Below are 12,259 nucleotides of genomic sequence, written 5' to 3' on the forward strand. Positions count from 1 at the left end.
AGCTGGAAATGACTACCTTGGTTGTCATTGGTTACACAATGGATGAGACACAAAGTGAGACATCAGGACATGAGAACTCTGGCCCAGTAAAACCCATGTCTTATGGAGATGAAGATGTGTAGCTGTTCATGCAAAGCGGCACTAAATCCTGCTGGGTAAATTAGTACTAAGCCCTGGATTATACAGCAGTGTACGTTATGAAGGCAATGGGTATGCTTATCCTCAGCACCCTTGTTTCCCAAGTAAACTGCATGTTTGTATCTCAAGCCTTCCATTTTGGGGTGTATTTCTTGATATTACAGTATTATGGAAAGGCTTAAATATCTACCAGCCTGTTCCATACGAATATCTCACCTGTTCAGCTTTTGTGTTAACTGCTATCCTACGTCCAGCAAAGCACAGCTGGAACAGACACCTAATCCTCATGCACGCAGTCCCTGTGCTAGCAACTCCCCCACGGGGCAGATGGAACGAACGGAACACCCAGATCTTGTGCTTCTGAAATGCTGCAGCTGAACAGGCACCTTAGATGGAGATGAGAGTGGGGCTGCCTTGAAAGTACCCACCAAAGCCTGCTAAGAGCCAGGCTCCTTTTTCTCTTCTATACCCAGCTACCCAATCCAGTTTCAATATCAAGTGTGTAAAGATTACTTAAAACTCTTAAGTGTTAAAATTCTGGGTGTTTTGCATTATTATTTCTGTGCTTGAAAACAGTAAATTAAAATGGTTTAAAGAAAATGAAGAAAACTCTTATCAGACATCAAAATTCACCATAGCAAGGTTTACAAATAATTCTTTTTATGGATCAAAGCACTGAAAACATATGAGAAAATGTACTGAAATTGAGCTACCTCAAGTGACACTTTCATTAGCCAGACCCTATTTTTTCTTTTTTGATAGAGAATTAGAAATGACATTCCTAGCTTAAATCATTTGAGCAAACAAAATTTAAAAAAAAAAAAAAAAGAAACAAAATTATCTTTAAAATTATTTCTTGAAGTTGTCTCTGACAAGGTATTTTTGCTAATGAAGTCAAAGGGAAGCAAAAAGTAGTTAACAACTTATAAAACAACTCTGTGAATGGCAAGGATCAAGTACTTCCTCAAAGAGATCAGAAAAGGCTTTCCCATTCTGCCACACTGAGAAGTGTTTCTGAACAATCATCTTACCCTTCTGGTAACAATGGGATCTAGTTCTTTAGGATCATGATGGCTGAGAGTCATGAGGTCAGCATTAAGAGTTCTAATACGCTGCAGTCGTAGGCGAATGTATCGTGCAGAGGTAAACTCCAAAAGCTTTTCTGAAGGATCATCAGCACTAGGCCTGCCATTGATCAGTGACGTGTGAATCTAGAAAGAGGGTATGACTTAATCATAAACATAATTATGATCCATTTGCAACAACAAACATCTTAGTGTGAGAATTAAAAACATAGAACTTAAGCTTGTTTTCTAGCAACTGAGGATGGTGAGATGTTGAATTACCTGGAATTATTTTTTATTTCCCACATTCCACCTGCAGGTATAACTCCCACTTCCTGACTGACACAGTTCTGAAACCACCATTCTTGGCTCATCGTAAAGTCTCATGTCTCCTGGACATTTGTGGAGTTAACATATGGAGAAGTGCAGTACCACAAGCTAGTCCTTAATTACCTGGTCTTCCTTCTTCTCCCTTATTGACATGGAACATGCAACTCTGTCCGTACGCACGGTTTTGTCCTTACAGATTTTTCGTAAACAATTTGTAGAGATCTTATTGCAAAATATAATGTTGTGCATGTGCTCAATGTGGAGTCATTAATCCTATATCGTGTTGGGACAGTGCTGCCCAGTCAGCGAATAATACTCAGTGATATGACAGCACAGTGGGAAGCCACAATGCAGATAATTGAAAGCAGGAGGCTGCCACCACGACAACAACCCATCTGGTCTCCATTCCTCCATCTCACACAATCCCAAGTTGGCCCCAGTAAAATGGCTTTTGTTATCAAGCAGTGCAACTTATTCCAGAAACAGCTCCCTCCTCCTTTCCAAAGCAACTTAAAAGCACACAAAGATGTAGTTTCATATGATCATAGAATCATAGATGACACAGTTTGTGCTACATTTTGAGGTAGAAACTCCAATATGAGACCCTAATACCACAAAAAAGTGTTAAACAGTACACCTGATGTCCGCCTCAACTAGTAAAGGGTTGTACACTAGGCTCATCAGATACATTTTAGAGTGCAAAGCACATCCTCATTTATGCAGAGCAATTTTGTCTCATATACTACTCTTGGATTTATAGTTTGACCTTTGTCCAGTATTGTCAAATATTTCTCCTGAAAATATTACTAAACATTTAAAATGGAAAAAAAAAAAAAAGTAGTTTACTTCTGCACAACTAGGGACTTCACAGACAGCAATCGTGTTATTTCAAAAATATACAGAGTCTGGCAACGGAGTTCACACTCTCAGCTATATACTTTTGCCATTTATGGTCTATCACCCTTATTTCTAAATATTCTAATATAACATGTTTGAAGAATTTCACTTTTCTGATAGCCCGTTTAGAAACTAATCATCATCCATTTTCCAACTGCAAAACAACAGTTACGAAACCAAAAACTTTTTCCAGGTCAGATCCGGCAAACTAGAATCACCTTATATAATATTCAGCTCTCACAGAAACAGAGAATCCCTCTAGAATATCTAGACAATCCCAAACCAGGATTAACTAAACTTGTGTCAGATGTTTGACCAATCTGTTCTTGAAGACCATTGTTGATGGTTGCTCCGCAGTCTTCCAAGGCAACATACTACTGTCCTTTCCTTGTTTTATTGTTAGAAATTCTCCTTATCTCTGAAGCATATTTTCCTTGTTGCAGTTTCAGATCACTTCTTTCATCATCTGTCAGAGACATATAGAACAGACTACTCCTTCTTGTACCTGTGTTGTATGCAACTGAAAACAGAACATGCCCACCCATCTCAGTCTGTTTTCTCTACGCAAACTGCTGCAATATATTCATTCAGAAGTCATGTTTTTTGATGGGATTTACGAGACAGAACTGTTGGCCAAATATTCAAATAACATTGCATTGCTTCCACTGTAAAAAAAATATGTACATATAAATTCACTGTACATAAGCCCAACTGTAGCATTGTGGATCATATCCTGCTCTCATTTGGCATTCATTACAGACGTAGAATTTGCTGAGCTCATTGCAATCCTTTCATTTTCATAATGAGAGAAGGATACAACCATGGTGTTAGTTCTAGCATGCTGTGTTTCCTTCTTACCATTTAGGCTCTAGAGATCTAAAGAGACCTAAAAAGGTCTTTTACAGCCAACTGGCCTTACCTCCTGCATGACACAAGCCATTTCATTTTCGATAGTCTCTCCTGCCTGAAGCTCCAGTTCTCTGGGAATACATATTTTCTCTGTTCATGAATAGTGTGTTCAAATGATGAAGAGTGTAACTTTATTCACATTTTAATTCTAAACTTATCTACTGGCCAGACCAGTAGAAGTTCTGTAATAATACATTGTAATTTATATAGAGACAATAGAGGAATCCTTTCTACCAGGAAAAGGAAGAAATAGTAGGGACAGATACTAAAACATTAAGGAAGAAAATTTAAGATTCTCCATGTACACTGCTGTATTTGGCTAAAATACCACTTACATATTGTTTATATATGCCTTACATATGCTGATATACTTCAATTATACATTTTTGTTTTATTTGTCTTCCTTAATTGAAGAACATTTTCCAGCAGTTGTAGTTTGAGCCTTGGAAATCATAGTAAACCCTGACTTCATTACATAAATTTCCAGAAGCAGAATATTCTTGAAGATCTGTAAGAAGATCTTCAAGCAGTATTAATCAGGTTAACAACAGAGTATACAATAGTGCAGTTATACCTCTTTAAACCTGTGAAAAATCTAGCAGCCAAACTGGCAAAATGTCTGATTTAGCTAAATGTTGTTAAGTTATATCCACATTTAGACATGTGGTCATTTAACCTATCAGTTCTTTTACACCAGAGCACTACAAGCAAAGTGCATGACAGCAGCTTGCTAACAAGTACTGGATACAAGACAGGTATCTGTAGACATCAGCTGCTGCGTAGAACTTCATAGAGCCCCATACTTACATTCTATAATTGGTTCTGTCCAATATATTAAGCATTAAATATGTATATTTTTAAAAAAGTGCCAAAGTTCACTAATACAGGTTATGATATTCTCTGTGCAGGAATATTCCTGTCTACTTTTCCAGCTACAATGGAGCAGTCTGTTCTTTGTGAACAACAACATTTATTTATGTAGTATAGAGAAATTTAGTTCTGTCAATTTATTTGTTCTTATGTTATGTTTTTATGCCATTGCACTTAGAAAAAAAGCAATGTTCTGGATAAGGCTGTTGATAATATTTGTGCCACACAATTCTGTGTACCTGAAGAAAAATAAATGAGAAGAAAAGTCACTAATCTGAACCTCCATCATTTCTGGGTTGGAGCTGGACAACCTATCAGCCTATTACAAGAGGCACTGTTTGTACACAGTCAGCCTAAGAGCTTTCTGATTAATTGTGGTAAAAGCCAGGTTAAGTTTCTTTGTCTGTTCCATTTGATCTGTAGGGGATATGTTTACATCATTGAAACAAAAATTTGTTTAAAATAAATGGGACTTGATGTCACCTGAATTTCATTGGTTTTGTCTTGCTGAAACATAATTTCATGTGAAAAAGCTTGACAAAGTTCATCCCTTAACTCCACTCTTTTTTTTTAAGCAATAAATAAATACATGGTGGCTCCTGTGAAGCTAACAGTTACTAGCATTCTCCACGGGATAACACTGCATTTATTATCATGCTCTTACATGATAGCATTCACGATAGAATAACCACTGGTTTTAATGTATCATTTCATTATGTGGCTGCCTCTATGAAATAAATTACACAAATACCATGAATAGAGTTTGCTAAAAGAACGAACAATCAACAGTGAGGCTGCACAACTCATAGCTCTTTTAATTATGCTTCATCCCTGAAACAATGCCAAGGCTAGTTTAGGAGTTCCAGCTGTGCCGAGCATTTCAACGGTGTTTGCAGCTTTATCTCACAACCAGGTGTTCCTAACACAGGGATTTTCTTTATTAAATGAAAAACCTGGCAGAACATAGAGCCTCTGTTGTAGTCTTTCATAGGATAAAGCAACTAATAATTCACAGTTAATAGCCACCATCAAATTATGGAGAGAGAGAGAGAGAGAAAACAAAGAGTTTAGTAATAGGAATGTGTAGAGCCAAAGACATGTTTTATCCCAACTTTTAAAAGTTTGCTATACTGGTACATGATGTAAAGATAGTATCATTGAAGAAGAAGAACAGATCATCTGGTAGTGCTGAGGGCAATGAACTCTGTAATTGGAATTCAAGTGTTTTCAAGTTGCAATCAGTCCGTGTTCACACTCGCCAACCACAAGTGCAAAAACAAACGTACCTCTCCATGTTCCAGGGGAACTAGTCTGGAATAATAGGAGGTGCAGATCACTTCATCATCTCTCTTGTACGTTGGTGGCCCAATTCTTGGTGTGATATTATAACGGGTTAAACATTCTGTGTCACTAATTGCATAGTACTGCCATGGTCTGAACTCTGTGCCATCTATGGAGCGTTCCAAAATCCAGTTTCCAGGTCGTGGAGCATTAGCAGATTTGATGATGACATATGCAACTTGAAAGACCTAAAAAGAAAATGCAAGAAGAAAATTTTAACACTTCATTCTGCTGTGAAAGACCGCAAGAGGCCAACTGCTAAAATTAACTAAAAGTTTAAAGGCAGTATGCAATTTGCGTGGTGAGAGGGTAAAATTTGGTAGACTGGCTCTAGATAAAACTTTTGCATAAGCTTCTGACCAAAGGCCAGATTAATCTTTTACGATAATAACGGAAATATGTATCATTTTTTGTCAAAACTGTAAACATTACAACAAAGCAAACTGAAATATATATATACATATGTATATTTACACACAAAGTTGATTTCAGGATTACTTGGGAGTAACAGTCTTTCTAAGGGAAGTGTGCTATTTAGCTTTTTTGAACCACTGAAGGCTTCAAAGAAGTGGGTTGTTGTTTTTTTTTTTAAAAAAAAAAAAAAAAAAAAAAAAAAACAGCTGCAGCCAAAACAATTCTTTGTTTCACATTCATTTTAGCTTGGAGTTTAATCCTTCTGGTAATAGCATTTATAATAAGCTTTTTACATCCTATATTAAAAATCTCCGTGCATTCCATTTCCATTCTGTGTTGAAGTTATTTAAGCACAAGGCTACTTACAGACACTGCTGAAAATGTACATAGATAAATAAAGTGAATATGACAAATATAAATATGATAATGTTAATTAAGTAGTTCTTTTAAGATATGGAATCTCTCAGCTATATGCATAACCTTGAGGTGTTTTTTTGTTTTTTTTTAACTATTTGTGTCCAAAGTGAAAACTCTATCCCCACAGCAGCATTGCTCTTCACTTCTCTGAGAAGGCAGGGCAGTAAATAAGTTTATATCACCTTTTAAGTGACCTTGTTGTGGCAGCTAGATAACCTGTGCTGAACCCCAACTAGCTACATCATCAGCCACTAGCACTGAAATGCTCTTACTCCGAAACTATCTTCTTCCTTAACTAATACATCACCTCACAAAAGGCTGTCTTTGCAAATTGATAAGACTCCTTATAAGAGTTTAATGTTTTACATGCAGTATATTATGAAGCCACATTTAGAATAAAGAAAAATGCCATGCTGTTTAACCATCGCAGAGGTCTGTATTCTCACTACAGTGGACCACTTGCTTGGTTAGCTGCTATAATTATTGTAATTCCTACAATTTCTTTCAGACATTTTTTAATGTATTGGGGGGTGGGGGTTGTGTTTGTTTTGTATTTTGTTGTTGTTGGTTTTGTTTCACAATACTGAAGAAAGCCAGAGCAAGAATAACACTTGCCATGTAAAAACAGATTTCAGTTTTGTCAAATGGAAAAATAAACATACACAAATAAAGAGTAATTACATTGTGTGCACAAGTGAACAGAGCTTTGCTTAGGAAATCTGCAGACATGAGATGGAAAAAAATGATTACACATCTTCAAATTCTGACTTATTGGATTTAATATCTAAAAAAGTCAAACAATCTTGGTTTTGATTAAAATCAGACAATGTAAAAAGTGATAATCAGCTGGTCTGTTTTATTTTTATTTATTTATTTTTCTGTTTGCTATCATCAACTAAACTACTTCCCTACTTATTACACAGTTGGCTGAACAACAAATGATCTACTTCTGATTACACTGAGATTTTTCAAGACCGATTACATTCTGCAGCTGATGTGGCTAGTTTTAAATCCAGTTCCAACCAGTAACAATGAGTTATCCTTCATCACACAGTAACTGCAGGCAGAAATAAAAGCCGAAGATATTTTCATGCAAGAGTATGTAGATGAAATTTATTTTAAATATCAAGTTTCTTGGTGAGGGGAAGAACCAGATAAAGATAAAATTTCTCAGAGCAACTTCCAGAGCAGTTCATTCTAATCGATGTATCCTTTAAAACCAATGTGGTTTTTTTTCAGAAAAGTAGCCATGTCTGGTTCTCAAGTCTTCTAGTGATTGATTTTTCCTCCATGTACTCAATTCACTGAGAGCTGAAATGAATATATTTGAAATTAAGAACCCAAAAGAGGCATTCAGAAAATAATGGTCTGTAACCGTTTAAGTATGCATAGTCAGCCTGTGTAAAAAAACACTGCCTCTTTTCCCTCTGGATTTTCTTGTCTCTTCCACATATAGCCCGTAAATACCTAAAAATACTTCTTAGGTAAATTCACAGGATACTTGAATGTCAGCAAGCTCAAGAAAATTTGTCAGTCCCTGAAACTATATAGGTTAAATATATAAATGAAAGGATACTGCATAAATGCTCCTGCAATCAAGAAATCACAAGCCAACCTGCCAGTAGAAGTTATATTCTCGGGGATTACGTTCCCAAACAAGAGAAGAAAGCTAGCAAAAGGGATTCAGGTGTCCCCAGCATTTGCAGATGAAGACATTTTAAGGAGTGTCAACTTTGGCTTGGGAGACCTCATATCCCATAGCCTCTGCAACCTAAAATGGACCAGGACTCCCTGTAAGGCAAACTGACTCCAACATCCTCAGAGTACTTCCTTAAAGATTTTTACTTTAATGAGGTCTCCACATTCAAACGTCACTGAGGGCAGTTTCTTCCCACTCTGCACGTTCATTCACTGTCCACAAACTGGCCATGTGATAAACTTGAGCCGTGTGGCAAAAGCTAATGATTTGTATGCTTTAATCTGACTGTATAGCTTTCCCAGGACTCATTTCCTTATTGAGCTACAAGGGTAAAAAGGGCAAGCCAAAGCAGGTTAGCAGTTCCCAAGCAGCCATAGATTAGAAGTGTCATTTTACAGGCATTTCAATCCTGACTGTAAAGATCAGCCAAATAAACCTGTACTGAAGAACACCTTTGTAGCAGCAATACCAACATAACACATCACTTCTACTTTCTTTAGCCTTTCTAGTAACTTTGTTTCCCTGAATGCAGATCCAGTAACATCAGGTGCTATGTTCTTGAAACAAATCTGCAAATAAACCCTTTTCCCCCATTCATCAGGCACTTTTGCCTACTCTTTTGCTCAAGATGCTGCTAGCAGTGACCACACAGCAGATGCTAGCCAAATGTTCCTATTTCCAAGGGCACGGTCAGTACTCTGAAACCTATACAGGTCCTAGCAAGCACAATTTTTCCAGTAGTCTTTTTGGATAAAGACTTCCAGTTACATTTTTCAATTTACTTAGTTTGACAGAACAGTAAGGGAAGATATGCTGTCTATTCATAACTATTTGAGCCCTGGTCTCCACAAGTGAAAAGTTAAAGGGAAAGATAAGTCCCAAAAGATAATTTTTTTCTAAATTTCAGATTAGTTTAACAGATCGGTTTATTCTAATTTTATAAATTCAGCTAAATCTTTCCTTCATGCTGAGTGCAGGAAGGCAATGTAATAAAACAGCTAAGTGTGTTTTTCAAAATGGCATGACATGTCCTGTGGTGAAAATGCTTGTTACAACTAACATTACTCTGTATTTTAAGTAAAACTCAAAAAACCTTTCTGCTTAATGTTGTCAATACATATAGAGCTAGTTACCAAAAAAAGCCTCTTTTTCTCTGATTTCATTTTCCTTTCTGAATCCAGAAAGTCTAAAATGAATGAATCTGTGCGAACACTCAGAGTAGAAGACTACATGAAGGGATATTCTGAGTATCAGTCTGTATTGTTCATGCAAATAGTAAGAATCTGAGACCTAGCAATTGCTTGCTACATTTTGCTCCTGTGCAACCATTGTTTTGGAATAGAAGTTAATTTTATTCAAGCAGTGTATTATAAGAAAGTACAGATAAGCGAGCACCCTGAATTTTGCATCATCAGCTTTATAGCAATAACAACACTTTAAAGAAACTTGCCACATACAGTAAATTAGCATTGATCTAGTCAAGAGAACTGTATCTTTTTTATATCAGCAAAGGGTTTGTCCTGACAGTAACCTCTTCTTGCCAAGTGATTTCAATATGAAAGCTCAGTATATATATCATAATATTATTTACGTCATATTTGACTTTCTAATAGCAGAAACTGCAAATTACTTTCACAGTCTCTGAGTTGTAATCCAGCATTCATGAAATATTCATGAGCTATGACTTTATCAAAGCAGAGATGTTTTCACAACTTCATACTTGAGATCTTCCAAGAACAACTGGTCTTGCTTTACAATTCAAGAACTTTGTGGGATACAAATTTGTGCCATTCTGCTATGCCTAGCACTAAGCACCCTTAAATACTTTTGAAAGTCTGAAACATATTAATAATACTATGGAAAATATTCATTTAATGCTGTGATGGAGAAATATTTTATTATTGGCACAAGCACACAACTGGCATTTGTAATAGTCGGTATTTATTTTAATTCATTATCATTTTGCAAAATAGCTGTCCTGAGAACAGCTGTGTATTTTGTTTCTGTAGAACTGCCAGTGTAGAAAGCATGAGATCATAAATTAAATGTTGGTATCTTGTACATCAATACTACATCTCATTGCTAAACTACTCTTTCCCCAGCTCTGGATCTTTGCTAGACATTTTTAAATGGAAAGGAAAAAAATGTCTTTCCAACTATGATACATTTGGTCCTGGGAAGACTGAAAGGCATGACAGAATATATGTACCTGGTTTTTATGATCCATATGAGCTACAGAACTGTGATGTAGCCACCAGCTACCCTTACAAAATGCTTAGCATTAGTTATAATAGCACAGAAATTCTGAAGGAGAAAGATCAAAACAGCACTTTTGATCTGGAGTGTATTAGTCAGCTCTCTTTTCTTACTGAGATTCCACCAAGCTGCTCTTCAGTCCAAATGTTTTTAGACTAAATAAACTAACTGCAAGGTAGAATATTAGCTGAAGGAATATTCTCTGCCCCCTTCAGCTTTGAGCAAAGAGATGAATACAGCCAACAGACAGAGACTGTGGCCAGAATATATATACGTAAGATAAACTGGGGTGGAAACACAATTTCCACCAGTATGTTCCCCATATTCACCAGCTGACCCTGCACTCCTGCACTCACCAACCCCATTGCTGGCTTGTTCCTCTCTGCTGTACATTAGTAACAATGCCAAAAAACAACCTATTTTTCTTATTGTTATAACTTCTAGTAATTAGTCAAGAATAATGAGCAATAATCAGATTCTTCACATCACAAAGGGGTATTAATCTATTCTATATTCTGCCAAGGAAAGTTAAAGACTTCAATATGCTCTTCGACATATTTAATGCACAAAGCTTGAAATTTAAAAGAAAGTACCAATGCTAAAGAGACAAAGTAATGCATATAGTTAGAGATACTGACTTTCAGAAATACCTTTAAAGGTTCTAGAGGAGTATTTTAGCTCATTCAAAATAAAACTTGTGAAGTAAACAGTTACTAAAATCACTAGGGCCCTTCATATGTTTTTTCTTTGCTATTTTTTACTTGTGCTGACTCGGTTAAAGTAAGGACACCAAGTCAGCTCTAATAACTTATTGACTTCAAGCATTCTTTATTAACCAAATCCTTCCTTGCAGAGCAGCAATTTACATTCACATTGCATAGCCCTAGATGCCTTCTCTCTCTCAAACTGTCTGAGGAAAACACAGAAGAAAGACCCCTCAGGGTAAACTTTTCAAATCAAATCAGTGAAACAGTGTGCAACAGGAGAGGAAAGATACTTATTTGGAGAAACATCAACAGGGCTAAGATTTAGAGGGCAGTTCAGCTGGTCTGTTTCCAAAGTAAAAATGTTCTAGGAGGAAAAAAATGAAATCCTCACTCCCTCCTTCATTTTTCCTTCCTGTTTGTCCATTTATAAACCAAACACAAAGTCAACTATCCAAACAAAGAAGTCCTTTCCAAACCTGTCAATGACAAAAGATACAGTATGATTATTTTCCTAATAGTTCAGCTTTCTAATTAAAGAGGAAACTAGGCACTTGTTTAGCCTATGCTTCATTTTAAAACATGCTTCTTTTAAAACATCAAAGTTAAACCTTCTGTTTTAACATTAAAAATAACCTTCATTCAGAGTCTAGCAATCTTGCAAAAGCTTGTTACCAGCTGTGCACCAAGTATGCATTTCTTAGCTAGTAACAAAGCTAAGAGTTCAGAATTATTAATTTCAATTCATATCGGAATTCATATTAAATGAAGTTGCAAATTAATATTAATTCATATTAATAATCTGTGAATTGCTGACCTATGATATTCAAATAGCTTAGATCTGTTCAAAGAAAAAGAAAAATTAAAGGAAAAAACATTTTCTTCAGAAATTATTTTGTCTTTATTTGGGGCAGGGTAGGAGACTTGATTCTTCCATGCCTAGCACACAAACCAACAAATTAGGGAATCATCTGTGCAGCCTGGCAGCCTCCCACATAAGAATTTTACCAGCTACAAGAAGGGGCAAATACCTCTAAGCTTCTGTTGGTATTTTTTTGTCATTAAGTGCCAAAGCTGAGGAATCAATACAGATAGTTCCATCCTTCCCATGGTCAGAAATCTCTGCTTCAGACCTCTAACTTCTAACTGTGCAGGATAGCTAACATTAAACGTCCACAGAAGGAATATAGAACATTTCTTTCTAATGTTCCTTCTAACAA

The 12,259-nt window shown here is 36.3% G+C and overlaps 1 protein-coding gene across 1 annotated transcript in view; it reads right to left on the bottom strand.

The window, feature by feature from the left end:
- The window catches only part of LAMA1 (laminin subunit alpha 1), a 105,536-nt gene that overhangs the window by 71,461 nt on the left and 21,816 nt on the right, over positions 1–12,259 (bottom strand). Inside the window, exons 4-5 of the mRNA XM_083822695.1 lie at positions 5,495–5,737; positions 1,170–1,349 (exon numbers count right to left, since the gene is read on the bottom strand). Coding sequence (XP_083678821.1) covers positions 1,170–1,349; positions 5,495–5,737 — 423 coding nt within the window. The remainder of the gene's footprint in view (positions 1–1,169; positions 1,350–5,494; positions 5,738–12,259) is intronic.

Source organism: Anser anser (genome assembly GCF_964211835.1).
Source record: "Anser anser genome assembly, chromosome: 2".
Lineage (NCBI taxonomy): Eukaryota > Metazoa > Chordata > Aves > Anseriformes > Anatidae > Anser > Anser anser.